The sequence below is a fragment of the Pseudophryne corroboree genome, chromosome 1 (genome assembly GCF_028390025.1).
Source record: "Pseudophryne corroboree isolate aPseCor3 chromosome 1, aPseCor3.hap2, whole genome shotgun sequence".
Classification (NCBI taxonomy): domain Eukaryota; kingdom Metazoa; phylum Chordata; class Amphibia; order Anura; family Myobatrachidae; genus Pseudophryne; species Pseudophryne corroboree.
The window spans coordinates 168,988,154-169,012,030 of NC_086444.1; the positions used below are offsets into that span (position 1 = coordinate 168,988,154).

The 23,877-nt window shown below is 46.3% G+C and overlaps 1 protein-coding gene across 1 annotated transcript in view; it reads left to right on the forward strand.

Moving 5' to 3' along the window:
* Window positions 1-23,877, forward strand: part of MRPS27 (mitochondrial ribosomal protein S27) — a 278,880-nt gene that overhangs the window by 5,045 nt on the left and 249,958 nt on the right. The window contains exon 2 of the mRNA XM_063963882.1: window positions 1,935-2,012. Coding sequence (XP_063819952.1) covers window positions 1,935-2,012 — 78 coding nt within the window. The remainder of the gene's footprint in view (window positions 1-1,934; window positions 2,013-23,877) is intronic.

The window sequence follows — 23,877 nt, forward strand, 5'->3', positions numbered from 1 at the left end:
CACATGTACCCTGCCTGTAGCTGTATATACATACATCTGCCCTCTATACATATGCACCCGGCCTGCAGCTGCACTGACATTATACATATACCTGACAAATCTTATTTTAAAATGTTATTTTATTCTTCCTTTACATTGTTCTTTAGCTTTACATGTGCCAACTGTCAGACACTATTTTCTATCCCTACCCTTTACCCTAACTGTCCACACCTGCAGTCTAACCCTCCCCAGTATCCGGTTGATAGATGGACAGTGTCTAGTTAGACATACAATAGGTAGACACCATATGTTAGTTAGACAGACATTAGGTTGGCAGGGTCAAAAGGTTGACATAAAAAGATAGACAAATGTTTTTTTTTAAATGTAACATGTTTTTGGACTATTTCATACCTTCTCTATCCATGTCGGCATAGAGTTGGTTATAAACCTTGTGGTGAGCGAATGCTTTCCTACATTTGGGGGTCCCAGATGACACAACTATCCAAACAAACCCACAAAAATGCAAAAAACATGATGTCTACCATTTTCATATCGACCTTTTGTACTGTCTACCTTTTTTCATGTCAACCTTTTGACCCTGTCGACCTACAGTAATGTCTGTCTAACATATGGTGTCTATTGACTGTCTAACTAGACACTGTCTACCTATCAACCCGCACCCCCCTCCCCCTAGTGCTTATCGTCTACATTCTCAGTGTCAGGAGTCCGGTGTCTGGATGTTGAATGTATCCCCTTATTACCGGTGCATGAGAACGTTTAACCAAGGTGGTAGTGCAGCTTAAAGATTATATGACCAGGTGTCACATGGGCTGCATCACGCAGCTGATCTTATCAGGCTCTGTCAGTTTTGTAATCCATCGTGGTAGCCAACTTTTATTAGCAATGTTAGGTCCGATCACAAGTGTGGTTTCTCGGCCTGGGCTGCAAGAAGACCCTGGGACTTCAGCAGATGTGGAGGAGCACCGTAATAAATTATTAGCTTTAGAATGAATTGTTTTTATCAAAGAACCATTTTATAAATTGGTACACCAACTCTGTACAGACATTTGCAGGCATCCTGCTTGTTTCAGTGCTGACTTATCACAGACGCCTGTAGGCAACTTGTTTATTGATATACTTCTTTTAGTTCACAGGTACAAAGACAGATTGGGGGCAATTCAGTTGTGGCTTAATTCCTTGCTGGGTGTCTATCGTAGCTATTCAATTGTTGCTCTTATCAGATGTCCATCAGCATTTAACGTGACTTACAGTTCCAGGTTTAGTCGTGCGGAGCGTCTAAAGTTCTCTTATAGTCTGGCTTTGGGTGCCCATGCTCCCATGCTACGGACTTTTCACACATTTTTTTTTTCTCGTACCTCCAGAGGCTGCGAGAAAATTTTTTATGTGCCGCAGCTAATGGGCATCTAATCCGCGCAACAACTGAATAGCTCTGATAGACGCCCATTCATTTAGACGGCCAGCAGGGGGCCCGCGCCACAATTGAATTGGCCTCATTGTCTATTAATGATCAAACATCTAGGTGCTTTTACAGCCAGATGTGCGTGATACTTTGTTTTGCACTAAACCTACCTCCCCGTCAATAAGCTAAGTGGACTGTAGTAGTTCTCATGGTACTAAACCCAAACTCTGTTCTTAGTTGTAGCAGGTTACATTTTTTGTCTGTCCAGTACTTGAGGTCAATCCCTTGAATAAGAATAGTGGTGTCCTCATACTAATCTGCTAGTCAACATTTTGAATGCTGTAAATGCAGGACAAGTTACCACTGACTGAATATAATACACACAAAATCCCGTGTAATTTAACTTGAAGGCACCGGAGTTTCCAGCAATTAATGAGGGGAGTACCAGCCCCTCCGTCTTATTTATACAGTATATAAAATTATTGTTGGTTTCTGTGATTGTATGATCATCCCTGTTAATAATAAAATTTTACAGGAAAAAGGTTTATACTGTCTTCAGCGTATGTCAGTGATAAGGCATGGGAGAAGTGGGAGAAAGAGACCTATGATTTAGGTGAGTTTAAACATCCCTTAAAGGTTAACGTCATTGTCTTGTTTTACTGTTTGTCAGGACACTGGTGGAAATGCATGCATTATATTCAGTACATTGCCATACCATTGTGATCAATCTGCTCCAGTCAGGACCTGCACACAGCACTCTCTTCCTTTTCTAGAGTTTATCCTACAGATGTGTCCACATATACTGTGGCTCTAGGTGCACCACATACTCCTCCCTTGGTGCGCCAGGATGCTTACCACTTAGCTGCGGGAAGTAACCTTTTTTTTTTTTAAAGTTGCATCTTGTTTGCACTGCTAAAAACTGCAGGAAGCAACAAAATTATATTGCTAGTGTACACTGACACTGGGGCCTTCTGTACTTGTACATCTGTGCGCGACTAAGGGCCTCATTTACAGTTGTACACAAACCTGTGTTTTTTGTTGTTGTTGCAGTTGAGCATTTATCGGCAGACTGCTATTGCGTGTGATTCTCACTGTGCATATTCTGTGATGGTCTTGTGACTATGTACAGAGAGAGGATTTATGTGATTGAGGGTCAGGGACTGTATGTTGGAGGTGATAGAGATAAATGGCAAAAACACAGGGGTATTGTGACAGTTTTTTGGAGGGGGTGCCTCAGCCTGCTTCTGCGTTCCCATGCGCAGTTACAGTGACTCTGGCGCCTCACTTCTTGCACACGACCGTAGAGCTACTCAGAAGCCTGATAATAGACTGATCTGTGTGCTGAGACTTGCAAGGTCGCCGGTGGGCGTCTTGAGTACATTTCCAGGCAGCTTCAGCATTGACATACTATTGCACATCAGCTGTGTATAAATTTGTCGCTATGAACGCATTAGCATATATCTCTGAATCGGGTCCTGGGTCCCAAATCTGTGTTAAAAGGGTTCTGAAACAAGCAGCCACGGTTATTCCTTCCAACTCTTTCCATTGTACGGAATTTGTGACTCGGTACATGTGTTCTATTAATTCCTTTGCAGCAAAAGTCGCATCCCAGAGCCGCTGGTACACTGAGCGACTTTGTTTGCAGCTGCGATGTGACTAAGATGCAATATGTAGTGAAATGTTTGATGCGCTACCCGTGTTGGAGCATCTGTTGCAACAGGCGTCTTGTGATATATGGCATAAAGACGATAGGTATATGAGGACACATCTGTATAGCGGACTGTATTGCATGTAAAGCTAACTTTTTACGGGGGTTAAATGTAATGACATTGTATAGGTTAAAATACATATACTGCCACATCCAGGTGCGGCTAGCCTATCTTTAATTATTATACTTGTTCTCTTTTTCATATAGTTCTAATTTAATGATAACACCTAGGGTCTGATTCTGAGTCTCAATCAAAGTGGCTGTTGTTACGTTCAGCTTCGGGAACCTGACTTACTACTTATGGGTATCGTTAATCCTATCCAGTGGTTTATGTGTGAGCAAGCAGAAACCTGCACAGCCCGATGATGTTATGCCAGCCACCAGAACCACCATCGTACAGAACATGTTGGCTCTCAGCGGCATACAAATGGTATTAGTGGCCATAGCGTCTGATAAGAGCACTGAGGGAAGATGTGTAGAGGAGAAAACGGGTCAAGGACAGAACTTTAAAGGGACACCTTGGGAAGGGGTTGGTATGGAGAGGAGTGTTTGGAGGTGGAGGTGATACATAAGAGAGTCATGTCACTGAGGCCAGTGGAGTAGAAGATTAGGAGTAGGATGGGTTGGTCAGCTGTATTAAATACTGCTGTTAGGTTAAAAAGGACATGAAAAGAGAAATGGCCTTTTGATTTGGCTGCTGCAAGGAGGTTGTCTGTAACGTTGGCGGAGCTAACATTGCTTGGACGAAAGTGGGTGAGACAAATTTATGGATCTTTAATTGTAGCTGGACTGAATCCTGTGGCTCATAAGATCTACTTAAGAAGGTTCTATACCTGCGGTAATAGATTTGAGGAGTTAGGGGCCCTACACACTGGCCGACCCGCCGCCGAGCTGCCCGACGGCGGATACGGCCGACGAGCGACCCGGCGGCGGGGGGGGGCAGTGACGGGGGGAGTGAAGTATCTTCACTCCCCCCGTCACGCGGCTCCATAGAACTGCAGGCAAATATGGACGAGATCGTCCATATTGGCCTGCATGCACAGCCGACGGGGGACCAGCGATGAACGAGCGCGGGACCGCGCATCGTTCATCGCTGGAGCCTCCACAATGAAAGATATGAACGAGTTCTCGTTCATTTATGAACGAGATCGTTCATATCTTTCAAAAAATCGGCCAGTGTGTAGGGCCTATTACATCTCTATCCCCAACAAATAAGTACTTAGAGAGGGAGAGTTTTGTCTACCAGCTGAGTCAGGTTTGCAGCTTTTAAATTACAATTAGCCATGGACATCACTGAATAACTGCTTAATTATTATCACTGGGGTATTAGCTTCTAGTGAATGAATAGTCTGCATATTTGTGAATACTAGTTAAGATGACAAATTGAATGCCTCCACTGAATCTATCAGTTGAGAAGTGCAACTGGTGGAGTTTTACTTAAGCAAAGAGTCTTACAAAAGGGCGATTCTCGGTGATGCATGGAAAAGCTACACAAATTCAAACATACTTCTCCAAAATACCAAGTTACAGGGTAAGGCATTGCTACTAAGCAATTACATTTTCATATACAGGTACACCACCGATTTTCCGGCAACCGATGATCCGGGACCTCTTTTAATCTGGACAAATTTGCTTTGTCTGGATTAAAGGGGGGGTAGGAACGTCTTTAATCCGGAACATTTTCTGCACATGGACGTAACACGCGCAAGTGTCAGTGGGTACAGTTTCCACGGACACAGCAAGCATCAGTGGGGCTGTTACGGTGTCCAAGGTCAAAGCAAGTACCCGATACCTGTTTTGCTTATAAACAGTTTTGCATACACTACTGTGTTTATTCATTAATATTATACTGTAGCATATATTTTGCTGTTTATTGCTTTACAAATGTTCTGAAGGTGCAAAATTAGTAAAAAAAAAAGTTTCCACTGATAATCCGGCACGGCACTGGAACCGAGGATGCCGGAAAATCGGTGGCGTACCTGTAACAATTTCTTAACAGACCAGTTTAAAAGGAAAACATTTTTTTAAAGCATGTGGTGCACGGGACTTTACGTTCACTTTCTGGAGAATCGCCCAAATAATGACATGTGGTAATAGCCTCAAATAACAGGAGTTTGGTGCCAGTGTGAAAGCAGTGACGGCTCTCAGAGCAAAGATCTTCTAAGGCATTTGAGGATCCAGTTTCTCCATGGTAGTAAATATAGTTATCTCACATAAAAGAACTTTCTTGAGCAGAAAGCAGCTCTGCAGTCTTAATAGTGCCTGAACCAGGGCATGTTATAAATTATTGCATACATGTGGAGACCTCCAGCAATAGATTAGTACCGCAAGTAATAATACTAAGGGGTACATTTACTAAAGCTTCTAAAAATTAAAAGTGATGTTGTAGTCTATAGCAGCCAATCAGATTCTATAATTTTCTAGGATGGAATAGAGAAACTATAGCTAGAATTTGATTGGTTACTATGGGCAACACCGCAACTTTTCACTATTAGACGCTTTACTTAATCTACCTCTAAGCCGCTTGTTTTTTCTATGAGCATGAGAAACTTTCCTGCTAGTTCAGAATGGGACTTTTTGCTTTGTCTTCTCTCTGCTGCTTATTCATAACATCCATAAAGGAATAGAGCTTTGAAAGCAGATTAGAGTTTTTAGAATAGCGCCATGTGATCTAGAAAAAATGTTGGCAACATCCAGTCAGCTAAGACCTGATACATCAGGGTTCAGTTTGGTAAAGAAATCTAAGAACTTGCAGCTTGGATCCTGAATAGTACTTACCAGGTCATCAGAATTAATTTCCGCAAGAAATTAACGTGAACATCATTTTAAAGCTTTGTTGTTGAGAAAAGACAATGATATTTACATGTAAGAAAGTCTATCCAAAGTTTTTCCATTTTCAGGCTGCAGCCATCAGTGATATATAAAGTATGATGTAAAGCTGTTGGCAGTTAATTTTTTTTTATTTTTTTATATTTATTTAAAATTGTATAATTGAAAACCAAAAATTGCGATTGGTGCAATTTATAATTGCCACATTTTAAGCCATTCCAATTAATTTTTGTTTTTAATTTCTTGCCCTCAAAATGACTTTCTTGTTAGCAGACACTATCCAGGAACCTTCCTAGATGATGATGGTGCTACTTCCATACATGACTAGAAATCAGCTTGCCTTCTCTTTGTATAAAATTCTACATCTGATACATAGGTGAATTGCAGCAGTTTAGATGTAAGGCAAATGCTACAGTAGTTTGAGGTTGTAAGTAGTGGAGGAAAGAAAGCCACCTGTTTATCTTTTTCCAGAGTCAGGAGAACTGGTGCAAGTGATCTAAAGCTGGGCACACTGAGCGATATATCTGCCGTTCAGTCGAAACATATCTCAAGCCTGTCGGTGGGTGTGTACCCCTGATATGTCTGTGAATGACGTTGTTCAGAGACACATCGCGTGGCCCTGTAGCACAGCTGATATATCGGCACATCTGGCTGTGTGTTCACTTGCTGCATGAGCCACCGGTGACTGACATCTCAACTGAGCAGGCACATTTAACTGCCTGTCCAATTGTGACGTCAAGGACGACACATTGGGGGTAATTCCAAGTTGATCGCAGCAGGAAATTTTTTAGCAGTTGGGCAAAATCATGTGCACCGCAGGGGGGGCAGATATAACGTGCAGAGAGAGTTGGATTTGGGTGGGTTATTTTGTTTCTGTGCAGGGTAAATACTGGCTGCTTTATTTTTACACTGCAAATTAGATTGCAGATTTAACTCGCCACACCCAAATCTATCTCTCTCTGCACATGTTATATCTGACCCCCCCTGCAGTGCACATGGTTTTGCCCAACTGCTAAAAAATTTCCTTCAGCGATCAACTTGGAATTACCCCCGTTGGGCGGACGATTGCTAAGTCTGTATGCAAGGTGTGTACCCAGCTTAGGAGTTTTATAACCAGATGATTCAAGAACCAGTCTCTGCAATCTGTAAAGTTCTGGATAAAGAAACTCCTGGAAAGCATTATAATGATTACTGGTAATATTTCTCTGACGTCCTAGTGGATGCTGGGACTCCGTAAGGACCATGGGGAATAGCGGCTCCGCAGGAGACAGGGCACAAGAATAAAAGCTTTAGGATCAGGTGGTGTGCACTGGCTCCTCCCCCTATGACCCTCCTCCAAGCCTCAGTTAGATTTTTGTGCCCGAACGAGAAGGGTGCAGGCTAAGTGGCTCTCCTGAGCTGCTTAGAATAAAAGTTTATTTAGGTTTTTTTATTTTCAGTGAGTCCTGCTGGCAACAGGCTCACTGCATCGTGGGACTAAGGGGAGAAGAAGCGAACTCACCTGCGTGCAGAGTGGATTGGGCTTCTTAGGCTACTGGACATTAGCTCCAGAGGGACGATCACAGGTTCAGCCTGGATGGGTCACCGGAGCCGCGCCGCCGGCCCCCTTACAGAGCCAGAAGAGTGAAGAGGTCCGGAGAAAGCGGCGGCAGAAGACGTTCCTGTCTTCAACTAAGGTAGCGCACAGCACCGCAGCTGTGCGCTATTGCTCTCAGCACACTTCACACTCCGGTCACTGAGGGTGCAGGGCGCTGGGGGGGGGAGCGCCCTGAGACGCACTATAACAGATACCTTAGGTTTGGCATAAAGAAATACATCACATATAGCTCCTGGGCTATATGGATGTATTTAACCCCTGCCATTGTTACAGAAAAGAGCGGGAGATAAGGACGTCGTGAAGGGGCGGAGCCTATCTCCTCAGCACACAAGCGCCATTTTCCCTCACAGCTCCGCTGGAAGGACGGCTCCCTGACTCTCCCCTGCAGTCCTGCTACAGAATCAGGGTAAAAAAAGAGAAGGGGGGGCACTATTGGCAGCTTATAATAACAGCAGCTATAAGGGGAATAACACTTATATAAGGTTATCCCTGTATATATATAGCGCTTGGTGTGTGCTGGCAAACTCTCCCTCTGTCTCTCCAAAGGGCTAGTGGGGTCCTGTCCTCTATCAGAGCATTCCCTGTGTGTGTGCTGTGTGTCGGTACGTGTGTGTCGACATGTATGAGGAGGAAAATGATGTGGAGGCGGAGCAATTGCCTGTGTTAGTGATGTCACCCCCTAGGGAGTCGACACCTGACTGGATGATCGTATTTAAAGAATTACGTGATAATGTCAGCAACTTGCAAAAAACTGTTGACGACATGAGACAGCCGGCAAATCAACTAGTGCCTGTCCAGGCGTCTCAGACACCGTCAGGGGCCTTAAAACGCCCGTTACCTCAGTGGGTCGACACAGACCCAGACACGGATACTGAGTCTAGTGTCGACGGTGAGGAGACAAACGTAATGTCCAGTAGGGCCACACGTTACATGATCACGGCAATGAAGGAGGCATTGAACATTTCTGACACTACAAGTACCACAAAGAAGGGTATTATGTGGGGTGTGAAAAAACTACCAATAGTTTTTCCTGAGTCAGATGAATTAAATGAGGTGTGATAAAGCGTGGGTTTCCCCCGATAAAAAAGTGCTAATTTCTAATAAATTATTGGCACTATATCCTTTCCCGCCAGAGGTTAGGGCGCGTTGGGAAACACCCCCTAGGGTAGATAAAGCGCTCACACGTTTATCTAAACAAGTAGCGTTACCGTCTCCTGATACGGCCACCCTCAAAGAACCAGCGGATAGAAGGCTGGAAAATATCCTAAAAAGCATATACACACATACTGGTGTTATACTGCGACCAGCAATCGCCTCAGCCTGGATGTGCAGTGCTGGAGTCGCGTGGTCGGATTCCCTGACTGAAAATATTGATACCCTGGACAGGGACAATATATTGCTAACTATAGAGCATTTGAAGGATGCATTATTATATATGCGTGATGCACAGAGGGATATTTGCACCCTGGCATCAAGAGTAAGTGCTATGTCCATTTCTGCCAGAAGAGCGTTATGGACGCGACAGTGGTCAGGGGATGCGGATTCCAAACGACATATGGAAGTATTGCCGTATAAAGGGGAGGAGTTATTTGGGGCTGGTCTATCGGACCTGGTGGCAACGGCTGGAAAGTCCACCTTTTTACCCCAGGTCACCTCACATCAGCAGAAAAAGACACCGTCTTTTCAAACTCAGTCCTTTCGTTCCCATAAGTACAAGAGAGCAAAAGGCCACTCATTTCTGCCCCGGGGCAGAGGAAGAGGAAAAAGACTGCACCATGCAGCCACTTCCCAGGAGCAGAAGCCGTCCCCTGCTTCTGCCAAGTCTTCAGCATGACGCTGGGGCTTTACAAGCAGACTCAGACACGGTGGGGGCACGTCTCAAGAATTTCAACGCGCAGTGGGCTCACTCGCAAGTGGACCCCTGGATTCTACAGGTAGTATCGCAGGGGTACAAACTGGAGTTCGAGGCGTTTCCCCCTCGCCGGTTCCTGAAGTCTGCTCTACCAAGGTCTCCCTCCGACAGGGAGGCAGTTTTGGATGCCATTCACAAGCTGTATTCCCAGCAGGTGATGATCAAGGTACCCCTCCTACAACAAGGAAAGGGGTATTATTCCACACTATTTGTGGTACCGAAGCCGGACGGCTCGGTGAGACCAATTTTAAATATGAAATCCTTGAACACTTACATAAAAAGGTTCAAATTCAAGATGGAGTCACTCAGAGCAGTGATAGCGAACCTGGAAGAAGGAGACTATATGGTGTCTCTGGACATAAAAGATGCTTATCTCCACGTCCCAATATACCCTTCTCACCAAGGGTACCTCAGGTTTGTAGTACAAAACTGTCGTCATCAGTTTCAGACGCTGCCGTTTGGGTTGTCCACGGCACCTCGGGTCTTTACCAAGGTAATGGCCGAAATGATGATTCTTCTTTGAAGAAAAGGCATCTTAATTATCCCTTACTTGGACGATCTCCTGATAAGGGCAAGGTCCAGGGAACAGTTAGAAGTCGGAGTAGCACTATCTCAGGTAGTGTTACGTCAGCACGGGTGGATCCTAAATATTCCAAAATCGCAGCTGATTCCAACGACACGTCTACTGTTCCTAGGAATGATTCTGGACACAGTCCAGAAAAAGGTGTTTCTCCCGGAGGAGAAGGCCAGGGAGTTATCCGAGCTAGTCAGGAACCTCCTAAAACCAGGCCAGGTGTCAGTGCATCAGTGCACGAGGGTCCTGGGAAAAATGGTGGCTTCTTACGAAGCAATTCCATTCGGAAGATTCCATGCAAGAACGTTTCAGTGGGATCTACTGGACAAATGGTCCGGATCGCATCTTCAGATGCATCAGCGGATAACCCTGTCGCCAAGGACAAGGGTGTCTCTTCTGTGGTGGCTGCAGAGTGCTCATCTACTAGAGGGCCGCAGATTTGGCATTCAGGATCGGGTCCTGGTGACCACGGACGCCAGCCTGAGAGGCTGGGGAGCAGTCACACAGGGAAGGAATTTCCAGGGCTTGTGGTCAAGCATGGAAACATCTCTTCATATAAACATTCTGGAACTAAGGGCCATTTACAATGCCCTAAGTCAAGCGAAACCCCTGCTTCAGGGTCAGGCGGTATTGATCCAATCGGACAACATCACGTCAGTCGCCCACGTAAACAGACAGGGCGGCACGAGAAGCAGGAGGGCAATGGCAGAGGCTGCAAGGATTCTTCGCTGGGCGGAAGGTCATGTGATAGCACTGTCAGCAGTGTTCATTCCGGGAGTGGACAACTGGGAAGCAGACTTCCTCAGCAGACACGACCTTCACCCGGGAGAGTGGGGACTTCACCCAGAAGTCTTCCACCTGATTGTAAACCGTTGGGAAAAACCAAAGGTGGACATGATGGCGTCCCGTCTAAACAAAAAACTAGACAGATATTGCGCCAGGTCAAGGGACCCTCAGGCAATAGCGGTGGACGCTCTGGTAACACCGTGGGTGTACCAGTCAGTGTATGGGTTCCCTCCTCTGCCTCTCATACCAAAAGTACTGAGAATCATAAGAAGGAGAGGAGTAAGAACGATACTCGTGGTCCCGGATTGGCCAAGAAGGACTTGGTACCCGGAACTTCAAGAGATGCTCACGGAAGACCCGTGGCCTCTACCTCTAAGAAAGGACCTGCTCCAGCAGGGGCCTTGTCTGTTCCAAGACTTACCGCGGCTACGTTTGACGGCATGGCGGTTGAACGCCAGATCCTGAAGGAAAAAGGCATTCCAGATGAAGTCATCCCTACCCTGGTCAAAGCCAGGAAGGATGTAACCGCAAAACATTATCACCGCATTTGGCGAAAATATGTTGCGTGGTGTGAGGCCAAGAAGGCCCCTACAGAGGAATTTCAACTGGGTCGTTTCCTCCATTTCCTGCAAACAGGACTGTCTATGGGCCTAAAATTAGGGTCCATTAAGGTTCAAATTTCGGCCCTGTCGATTTTCTTCCAGAAAGAACTGGCTTCAGTGCCTGAAGTTCAGCCATTTGTAAAAGGGGTACTGCATATACAACCTCCTTTTGTGCCTCCAGTGGCACCTTGGGATCTCAATGTTGTTTTGAGGTTCCTAAAGTCACATTGGTTTGAACCACTCACCACTGTGGATTTAAAATATCTCACATGGAAGGTGACGATGCTGTTAGCCCTGGCTTCAGCCAGGCGTGTGTCAGAATTGGCGGCTTTATCATATAAAAGCCCTTACTTAATTTTTCATTCTGACAGGGCAGAATTGAGGACTCGTCCTCAATTTCTCCCTAAGGTGGTTTTCTGCTTTTCACATGAACCAACCTATTGTGGTACCTGCGGCTACTAGGGACTTGGAGGACTCCAAGTTACTTGACGTTGTCAGGGCCCTGAAAATATATGTTTCCAGGACGGCTGGAGTCAGAAAATCTGACTCGCTGTTTATCCTGTATGCACCCAACAAGCTGGGTGCTCCTGCTTCTAAGCAGACGATTGCTCGTTGGATTTGTAGTACAATTCAGCTTGCACATTCTGTGGCAGGCCTGCCGCAGCCAAAATCTGTAAAAGCCCATTCCACAAGGAAAGTGGGTTCATCTTGGGCGGCTGCCCGAGGGGTCTCGGCTTTACAACTTTGCCGAGCAGCTACTTGGTCAGGGGCAAACACGTTTGCTAAATTCTGCAAATTTGATACCCTGGCTGAGGAAGACCTGGAGTTCTCTCATTCGGTGCTGCAGAGTCATCCGCACTCTCCCGCCCGTTTGGGAGCTTTGGTATAATCCCCATGGTCCTTACGGAGTCCCAGCATCCACTAGGACGTCAGAGAAAATAAGATTTTACTTACCGATAAATCTATTTCTCGTAGTCCGTAGTGGATGCTGGACGCCCATCCCAAGTGCAGATTGTCTGCAATACTTGTACATAGTTATTGTTAACTAAATCGGGTTATTGTTGTTGTTGTGTGCCATCTTTTCAGAGGCTCCTTCGTTGGTATCATACTGTTAACTGGGTTCAGATCACAAGTTGTACAGTGTGATTGGTGTGGCTGGTATGAGTCTTACCCGGGATTCAATATCCTTCCTTATTATGTACGCTCGTCCGGGCACAGTATCCTAACTGAGGCTTGGAGGAGGGTCATAGGGGGAGGAGCCAGTGCACACCACCTGATCCTAAAGCTTTTATTCTTGTGCCCTGTCTCCTGCGGAGCCGCTATTCCCCATGGTCCTTACGGAGTCCCAGCATCCACTACGAACTACGAGAAATAGATTTATCGGTAAGTAAAATCTTATTTTTTTATTTAAGGCTTGTGTGGGGCAGCACGGACAGTGTAATGGTTAGCATTACTGCCTCACAGCACTGAGGTCATGGGTTCAAGTCCCACTATTTTGTATATTCGGGTGCTTACGTGGATTTCCTCCCACAATCCAAAAATATACTGGTAGGTTAAGTGGCACCAAACAAAATTAACCCTAGCATGAATGTGTGTGCATGTACATGTGGTCGAAAACACAGGGGCAGATGTATTAAGCCTGGAGAAGGGATAAAGAAGTGATAAAGCAGTGATAAGAGCAAGGTGATACCGCACCAGCCATACAGCTCCTGTCTTTTTCTCTAACGTCGTAGGGGATACTGGGGTGGATTAGTACCATGGGGTATAGATTGGGGCCATTGGAGCCTGGCACTTTAAGAAATATTCAGTGTGTGCTGGCTCCTCTCCTCTATGCCGCTCCACCAGACTCAGTTTAGAAAAATGTGCCCAAGGAGCTGGGTGCATTCTCTGGAGCTCCAGAGAGTTTTCTTAAAAAATTTCTTTACATTTTTTTTTTTTTCCAGTCAGCACTGACTGGCACCACTCTGCCTGCGTCTTGGGACTTAGAGGGGAGGACTGAACCAATCTCCTATAGGGTTAATGGTTTGCATCCCCGCTGACAGGACGTTGGCTCCTGAGGCGCTGTTTCACATACCCCCAGGGTGTGCGCACACGCTGGCAGCATGCCACCACCCCTAACAGATGCCGAAGACACGGTGAGTACTACCACTGGGGGTTCTAGTTAGCGGGTCCCCGCTGACAATGGCGGCATAAGGACGCGGTGGGGATCAGGCTGTGGTGCCCGCTGTGAACACCCACACTGGCACTGGCGTAATAAAGGATCTTAACTCCATTTTACACAAATTCTGACACAAAGCCAGTATAAAGTCATAAGAGGGACCGCGCGCCATTATGGTGGCGGCGCTTCCCGGAGAGCGGGACCAGCGGCTCAGAGGCACCATTTCCAGCTGCTGCTGACATCCAGTCTACGTGCACATTACTGCTCCTCCACAGACCCTGCTAAATCACCTTGAATTGGTACCAGGGGGATTTATAGAAAGTGAGGAGCATATAGGTTACACTAAGCACCAGCTGCCTTATCTAGTGCTCTGTTATATGCCCAGCGGAGCACTGCTTTGACTGAGTGGCAAAGTGTGCTGGTCTCATCCCTCTCTGTGGGGCAGATTTATTAAGCCTAGTGAAGTGATAAAGTGTAAGGTGATAACGCACCAGCCAATCAGCTCGTAACTTCCATGTTACAGGCTGGGTTTGAAAAATGATGGGTGTTGACTGGCTGGTGCGTTATCACCTTCCACTTTATCACTTCTCCCGGCTTAATAAATCTGCCCCCGTATCTCTCCATTAAGGACTATCTGGGACTCTGTTATTTCACTGCACTGTGTTGTTTCTCAAATATTGTGTGTGATTCTTCTGTGCCAGCATGTCTGGCAAGAAGGCTATGTCCCTCCTGCAACACAGTTTTCCTGTTCACCGAGGGGATCTCTCCTATGTACTCAGTGTTCTCATCCCTCACAGGGTAGTAGAGTACAGGAGCCAGAGTGGTTGGAATCATTTAAAGGAATGATTTCTAATCTTAATACAGCGTTGGCTACTGCCAGGCAAGAAAGGCAGACCCTCAAGAAATCTGTGGATGATTTTTTGATCAAGGCTGCTGACCACAGGCAGGCTCCTCAGCCCCCCCCCCCCCCCCCCCCCTTACTGGCCTCTCATAAACGCACACTCCCACATGTACTCCAATCTGACTCTGATAATGACATGCCAGATATGGATGAAGGGGAGGTGGACATGGAGGGTGACAATACTTTGTCTCAGGGTGTGGAGGCCCTAATTTATTCTATTAGGGAAGTTCTCAACATACCTGATAAGGAGACAGAACCTGAGGAAGAGTTGTTTTTTCAATGTAAAACCAAAATCTTCTGCCTCCTTCCCTATCTCCAAGGAATTCACTCTTTAAAGAGGTGTGAGTCAATCCTGACAAAAAATTTCAAACCCCTTAACGGTTGCTAAATTCTTACCCTTTCCCACCGGGGGATAAGAAGGTATGGGAGGACCCCCCGTGTGTGGATACATCAGTGTCCAGGCTCTCGCGTAAGATTGTACACCATGTACCTGGGGGCTAATTCAGACCTGATCGTAGATGTGCTAAATTTAGCACATCTACGATCAGTCACACTGACATGCGGGGGGACGTCCAGCACAGTTCTAGCCAACCCCGCATGTCAGTCCCTGCCCCGTCCCACAAGTACAAAAGCGATGCTTTTGTACTTCAGGAGTAGCTCCCAGCCATTGCAGTTTCTGCGCGCTGGCAGAGAGCTACTCGTCGCTGCCCGGGTCGCAACGGCTGTGTGTGATGTCACGCAGGCGCCGTGGCCCACCCCCCCCAACGGTCCGGGCACACCTGCGTTGCACAGACCGCACCACCTAAACAGCGGCTAAACGCCGCCGTACCGCCCCCTCCTGGCCAGTGACCTCTGCCTGTCAATCAGGTAGAGGCGATCGCAGGGCTACAATAGCCATCGGCTGTCTGCCATGCGCCAGTGCACTGCGGCACCGTCGCATGCGCAGTTCAGAGCTGATCGTTGCTGTGCGAAAACGCCCCCTGGTGCTATCTCTCTCAAAGACCCAGCTGACCATAAAAAATTGAGACTACACTCAAATCAATTCATACCGCAGTGGGCGTGGCGCAGAGACCCAGCAATGCTTGCGATTGGATTACAAGGTCCATGGTGAAATGGTCTGATAATATAATAGAGGGGTTTGACACTCTACCTCAGGATGAGATCCTGACTCTACTGCATCATATCCAGGATGCTGCATATATCATGAGTGAGGCGATCAAAGAAATAGGCCTCATCAATGCCCGTGCCACCGCGATGGTAGTTTGGGCTTGCAGAGCTCTTTGGCTGCGACAATGGTCAGCGGATGCTGATTCCAAGAAGGCCGGGGAAAATCTTCCCTTTACAGGGGATCCCTTGTTTGGGGAAGAACTGAACAGGTGGATTTCTCAAGCAACGGCGGGTGAGTCTACCTATCTGCCGTCTGCTGCGCTTCTGGCTAGACGTCCCTATCCTAGGCCCTCTCTGCAGTCCTTTCGTGTGGCCAGATTTAGAGGCAAGGCCTCAAATGCAGCTAGAGGAAACAGAGATAAGCCCCGTAAACCAGCGGCTGCTGGATCTATGGACCATGCATCAGGATCCTCATTCACTAAGCTGCAGGGGGACTTTCGGGTGGCTGCTCGGCTTCAACACTTTGTCGATGTGTGGGCGGAATCCTGCTGGGACCCTTGGGTGAGGACCTCATATCCCAGGGTTACCGGTTGGAATTTCAAGCACTCCCTCCTCACAGATTCTTCAGGTCAGGCTTACCAGCTCCACCTGTAGCAAGAGTTACCTTGCAGGACGCCGTTCAAAAACTATTACAAACAAAAGTTATTGTTCCAGTACCTCCTCTGTTGCGAAGCAGGGGATTTTATTCAAGTCTATCCGTGGTACCGAAACAGACGGTTCGGTATGGCCGATCTTGAACCTTAAATCTCTGAACCCGTATCTTCCGTGTTCAGGCTCAAGATAGGCATCCTTGATATCCATGGAGACCATCTACACATTCCAATATGGCCCCCTCATCAGGCTTATCTCAGATTCGCTATACTGTTCCACCACTTCCAGTTTCAAGCCTTACCCTTTGGTCTTTCCACAGCTCCAAGGGTATTCACAAAAGTAATGGCGGAGATGATGCTGCAACTCTGCATGATGGGAGTCAACATAGTCCCCTACTTAGACGATCTCTTGATAAAGGTGGTGTCCAGGGAGAGTCTGCTGAACAGCATCGACTTGGCTACTTGCCTTCTTACAGAACATGGGTGGATCCTAAATTTCCAGAAGTCTCACCTGGAACCGTCACAGAGAATTCAGTTCCTGGAAATGATACTGGACACGGTGTCTCAAAAGGTATTCCTCTCCATGGACAAGGCATTGTCTATCCAGGCTATGGTCCGCTCGGTGCTCAGACCCCGCAAGGTCTCGGTTCACCTTTGCATCCGCCTACTGGGAAAGACTACGAGGCAATCCAGTACGGCAGATTCCATGCCCATCCATTCCAGCTAGATCTGCTGGACAAGTGGTCTGGGTCTCACCTGCACATTTACCAGAGTATAGCTCTGTCTGCGAAAGCACTGATCTCCCTTTTATGGTGGCTACAAGTCTCTCACCTTGTGGAGGGTCGGAGTTTCAGTGCCTAGTCTTGGACTCTGCTGTCAACGGATGCCAGCCCCCGGGGCAGGGGGTAGTGACCCAAGGGGCTCAGTTTCAGGGAATGTGGTCGAGTTAGGAATCCTCGCTCCCGATAAATGTTCTGAACTCAGGGCATTTTACAATGCTCTTCTACAGGCCTCCTATCTTCTCTGAACTCAGGCCATACAAGTACAGTCTGACAACTCCACGGCGTTGGCATACATAAACACGGAGGAACAAGAAGCAGGGCTGCAATGCGAGAGGTGTCAAGGATACTCCTCTGGGCGGAAGCCAACGCAAGGGCCATCTCCGCCATATTCATTCCAGGAGTGGACAACCGGGAAGTGGAGTTCCTCAACAGGCACTGCCTCCATCCGGGGGAATGGGGCCTTCACTCTTAGGTGTTTCAACAGCTGGTTCACCGGTGGGGCTGTCCGCAGATAGACCTGATGGCTTCTCACCTCAACAAGAAGCTGCGTCCCTATTGCTCCAGGATGAGGGATCCGCAGGTGGCTGCTGTGGACGCTCTGATGTCCCCATAGACTTACCAATTCATATACCTGTTTCCTCCAATCCCTTTTATTCCCACAGTTCTAAAAAGGCTCAAAAGGGAAAATGTTCAGGCAATTCTAATTGCCCCGGATTGGCCGCGACGGGCCTGGTATTTGACCTCTTAACCATGTCTCTGGAGGAGCTCTGGCCTCTAACGCTACTCAAGGATCTTCTTCAACAAGGCCCATTCATCTATCCAGACTTACTGTGGCTTCGTTGACGGCTTGGAGGTTGAAAGGGAGATTCTAGCCAGGAAAGGGCTTCCCTCCAGGGTTATCACGACTATGGTCCAAGCCCGGAAGGTGGTGACGTCTTCACATTACCACCGCATCTGGAAGAAATAAGTTTTGTGGCGTGGGGGTAGAAAATATTCTACTATGGATTCTCAACTTGGCCGTTTTCTGCTCTTTCTGCAAGCAGGCGTGCATATGGACCTACGGATGGGCTCCATCAAAGTTCAGATTTCAGCCCTCTCTATATTCTTCCAGTGGCAACTTGCTGTTTTTCCGGAGGTGCAGACATTCTTGAAGGGTGTTCTTTTGCATGCGACCACCTTTTGTCCCTCCCACGGCTCCGTAGGATCTCAATGTGGTACTGACTTTTCTTCAATCGGACTGGTTTGAACCTTTGCACAGGGTGAACTTGAAATATCTTACTTGAAAGACTGTCATGTTATTGGCTTTAGCCTCTGCAAGACGAGTGTCGGAATTGGGGGCCTTATCCTGTAAGAGCCCTTATTTGATATTTCACGAGGATAGGGCGGAGCTCAGGACTCGCCCACAGTTTTTGCCGAGAGTGGTATCTGCTTTTCACATTAATCAACCAATAGTGGTTCCGGTAATGTCTGACACATCAGTTGCTCCAAAGCTCTTGGTCGTGGTTCGGGCTTTGAGGATTTACGTCAAGAGGACTGCTTGTCACAGAAAGACGAACTCGCTCTTTGTCCTCTACTACGCTACATAGATTGGATGTCCTGCCTCTAAGCAGTCCATTGCTCGATGGATCCGTATAACTATCCAACAGGCTTACTCTTCGGCAGCATTGCTGCTGCAGAGTTCTATTCAGGTACACTCCACAAGGTCGGTGGGTTCTTCCTGGGCGGCTGCCCGGGGCGTCTTGGCCTTGCAGTTGTTCCGTGCGGCTACTTGGTCTGGTTCGAACACGTTTGTGAAGTTCTTTAAGTTAGATACCTTGGCCAGTGATGACCTTCAGTTTGGTCAGGCGGTTTTGCAGGGGTCTCGGCACTCTCCCACCCGTTCTGGGAGCTTTGGGACTTCCCCATGGTACTAATCCATGGTACTAATCCATCCCTAGGACGTTCGAGAAAATAGGAATTTGATACCTGCTGGTAATTCCTTTTCTCGTAGTCCGTAGGGGATACTGGTGATCACTAGTGAGGAGAAACACGGATTCATAGCTGTATAAGCATATGAATGCATACAAGTGAGGGGTCATAGCGCCCAAACAGATTATTCACTTAAAGTTATACTGACTTCAGATATTACCTGCTGTAAATTGATTGAGAACAGCTAATTACATTGAGATCACTAGTGAGGATAAACACTGACTCATAGCTGTACAAGCATATGATTGCACATAAGTGAGGGGTCATAGCGCCCAAACTGAGGGGGAGCTTTCTATTGGAATATTGCACTTTACAGTACCCTCATTAAGCCTATCTAGTACAACTGATCAGTGACTTCAAAGCGCCATTGGGCACTCAGCCTAACAACACATATAATTTGATTCAAGGGTCATAGTACCTATAATATATTATATATGTGTAGCACTACACAGTTAGCAGAGTGTGTGTTTTTATTCACACATATCACACTTTGTTTTGTCAATTTATATGTTTTTGGTTTTAATATTTCACAGCTACAGGTCTTTTTAACAAATATACTCTAATAAAAGTTATAATTTATGTATTAATTTAATGTTTAAGTGCGCCACTTCAAGTCCAATCCTTCTCTGTTTCTTTTTGTGCATAACTATATATTGGCAACAATTTATTCAGTGGCAGCACCCCCTATATAATTCAAATATCTGATATAGAATATAACTAGGGGTTTCCTTTGTTCTAATTTGGAACTTTTCTACAATATGCTAGTGCAGTAGTATCCCTTTCCCTTTCCCTGATAACGTACATAATACATAAGCTCCACTGGGGCAGAGACTGAATGGCAAAGTATTCTCTGTAAAGTGCTGTGGAATATGCGTGCGCTATATAAATAACGGACTTATTCATTCAGAATTGAGTGTCTCCTGGGCTGAAAAGGCCATCACTTCTAAGGAGCAGAACAACTTGCTCCTGCCTGCGTACATTCTTAGGCTTGATGTTCTGGAAAATTAAGATTAAGCTACTGGAAGAAAAGTGCTGCAAGCATTTATCCGTCCTGAATGATCACAGCGATCTCACTGGCTCGTGCTGTTGGAAAGTGTAATAGAGATTGAGAATTATTCTTGCAGATAATCTTTTTGCATAAAACCTCCAGAATATCTCCCTTTGTGTTCCTTTTACTGATAAGTATACTGTTGTGCAGAATATTCAGTGTCCCGAGTTGGTGTTTGGAGCTACACTGGTAGTGTATGCTGAGGGATGGGCTTAATGAAAACCGATACCTTGCCCAGTTAAAAGGTGCAGTCATTTTTGGTGGGTGCTGCTAAGGTGGAATTATAGGTAAGAAATCTTTCCATTACTTCTGTCCTCATATTCCATTTTCCACACATTGGTGAAGTCTACAGTTACTCCCAATGACCTGTAACACCTTTTTATGTTTTGTTTTCTTTTTGTTTTTTTAGAATGCAGTAAAATACACATTGGGTGGGAAATACACATTGGGTGGGCAGCTTTTTTGTATATGGTTGACTTATATCTAATTATGCCTGGATACTTAAAATGTGGGTAGTGAGCCAAGTGAAGTAAAGACATGTTCACTTAATTCCAACACCTATTTAGAGGCGGACACACACACAAACAAACATATGCATCCTAGGAGGCTTATGTCTTTTGGGGGCTGGAGGGCTGATGCAATGATAAACAAGGATGATGCTAACTACTATCCGCATTACTATCTAGTCCAGTGGTTCCCAATTGCGGTCTAACGGTCCAGATTTTAAGGATTTCCATGGCTGAGCACAGATGGTTACATGAAATTGACTGAGGTACTGATTAAGTCACCTGTGCCCAAACATGGTTATCCTTAAAACCTGGACCGTTGGGGTGCCTTGAGGACCAAGTTTGGGAACCTCTGATCTAGGTATGTCTGGTTAGCTGGTTACGTGTATACCCCTCCAGCTGATAGTACTCAGTTGGTTAGCAGCTATGGCCATCTATTCCTATTTCTTAAGGTGGATGGATGTACATGTTCAATATACAGAAAAATCCAAAATCCAGCTTACTTCTGTCCCAAGCATTTTGGATATGGGAGACTCCACCTGTATATCGAAAATGTGGATTTCACATTTAATAACACTGTAAAGACACTGGGAACTGATTTGTGATGTTGCTGTTCCGTAATTCTATCCATTGTGTGCTGAAAATGGAAATAAAACCTTACAGTAAGTGGATTTTATGTGTCAAGATTTTAAAACCTCATTTTTTTTTATTATTTTTTTTTACATTTAAAACGACAATAATGTAACATACAAAACTTATTTTGCATTCACTTTTACTGGCATTTCAAATACAACTAAACCATCAATTAGTAAATATACTAAGCCTCGGTAAATATGCAGTCAGCCTTGGTTAATTACTGCAGGCTAATTGATCTGCCAGGTATATTAAATTTCTCTAACGTCCTAGTGGATGCTGGGGACTCCGTAAGGACCATGTGGAATAGACAGGCTCCGCAGGAGACATGGGCACTTTAAGAAAGAATTTAGATTCTGGTGTGCTCTGGCTCGTCCCTCTATGTCCCTCCTCCAGACCTCAGTTTGAATCTGTGCCCGGACGAGCTGGGTGCTGTTCAGTGAGCTCTCCTGAGCTTGCTGTAAGAAAGTATTTTGTTAGGTTTTTTATTTTCAGGGAGCTCTGCTGGCAACAGACTCCCTGCAACATGGGACTGAGGGGAGAGAAGCAGCCCTACTCTCTGAAGATAGGTCCTGCTTCTTAGGATACTGGACACCATTATCTCCAGAGGGATCGTACACAGGATCTCACCCTCGTCGTCTGATCCCAGAGCCGCGCTGCCGTCCCCCTCGCAGAGCCGGAATACAGAAGCCGGGTGAGCATAAGAAGCAAGAAGACTTCGAAATCGGCGGCAGAAGACTCCAGTCTTCACTGAGGTAGCGCACATCACTGCAGCTGTGCGCCATTGCTCCCACACACACCTCACATACTCCGGTCACTGTAAGGGTGCAGGGCGCAGGGGGGGGGCGCCCTGGGCAGCAATTGGTACCTCTTTGGCAAAAGTTTAGCATATATACAGTTGGGCACTATATATATGTATGAGCCCCCGCCAAGTAAATGTATATTTAAGCGGGACAGAAGGGGGCGGGGCTTCTTCCTCAGCACTCACCAGCGCCATGTTTTTTCTCCACAGCACCGCTGAGAGGAAGCTCCCCAGCCTCTCCCCTGCAGATACACGGTAGAAGAGGGTAAAAAGTGAGGGGGGGGGGCACATAATTAGGCGCAAAAATCAATATAAACAGCAGCTACTGGGTTAACATTAAGTTACTGTGTTATTCCTGGGTTAATAGCGCTGGGGTGTGTGCTGGCATATTCTCTCTCTGTCTCTCCAAAGGGCCTTGTGGGGGAATTGTCTTCAGATGAGCATTCCCTGAGTGTGTGGTGTCGGTACATGTGTGTCGACATGTCTGAGGTAAAAGGCTCCCCTAAGGAGGAGATGGAGCAAATGTGTGTGTAAGGGGTGTCTCCGTCGACAGCGCTGACACCTGTTTGGATATGTGAAATTAAGTGCTAAGGTGAATTTATTGCACAAAAGATTAGAGAACAGACAGGGAATCTACCCATGTCTGTCCCTATGTCGCAGGGACCTTCAGAGTCTCTCAATGCTCACTATCCAAAATAATAGACACTGATATCGACACAGGGTCTGACTCCAGTGTCGACTACGATAATGCAAAGTTACAGCCACAAGGGCAGGAAAGTATTCAATACATGATTATTGTAATAAAAGATAATTTGCATATCACTGATGACTCATCTGTCCCTGACACAAGGGTACACATGTTTAAGGGGAAGAAAGCTGAGGTAAATTTCCCTCCTCTCATGATGAAAAAGAGCAGGAATCTCCAGACAAGAGACTGCAGTTTCCCACAAAGAATTCTCAGGGAGTATCCTTTCCCTACTAGGGCCAGGATACGATGGGAATCTTCCTCTAGGGTGTCACATTTGCCCAAAAGGTAGCCCTGAATTAACAGCTATCCTCAGGGATCCTGCAGACAGCGTGCACATTCTGGTACACTACTCAGACCGGCGATTGTGTCGGCATGGGTTTATAGCGCTGTAGCAGCGTGGACAGGTACCTTATCAGCAGAGATTGAGACCCTAGTATGTGTGTATATATATATATATATATATATATATATATTAAAGATGCTGTCTTAAGATATATATACACTGCTCAAAAAAATAAAGGGAACACCAAAATAACACATCCTAGATCTGAATGAATGAAATATTCTTATTAAATACTTTGTTCTTTACATAGTTGAATGTGCTGACAACAAAATCACCCAAAAATTATCAATGGAAAGCAAATTTATTAACCCATGGAGGTCTGGATTTGGAGTCACCCTCAAAATGAAAGTGGAAAAACACACTAGAGGCTGATCCAACTTTGATGTAATGTCCTTAAAACAAGTCAAAATGAGGCTCAGTAGTGTGTGTGGCCTCCACGTGCCTGTATGACCTCCCTACAAACCACACAAGTGGCTCAGGTAGTGCAGCTCATCCAGGATGGCGCATCAATGCGAGCTGTGGCAAGGTTTGCTGTGTCTGTCAGCGTAGTGTCCAGAGCATGGAGACGCTACCAGGAGACAGGCAAGGACATCAGGAGACGTGGAGGAGGCCGTAGGAGGGCAACAACCCAGCAGCAGGACCGCTACCTCCGCCTTTGTGCAAGGAGGAACAGGAGGAGCACTGCCAGAGCCCTGCAAAATGACCTCCAGCAAGCCACAAATGTGCATGTGTCTACTCAAACAATCAGAAACAGACTCCATGAGGATGGTATTAGGGCCCGACGCCCACAGGTGGGGGTTGTGCTTACCGCCCAACACCGTGCA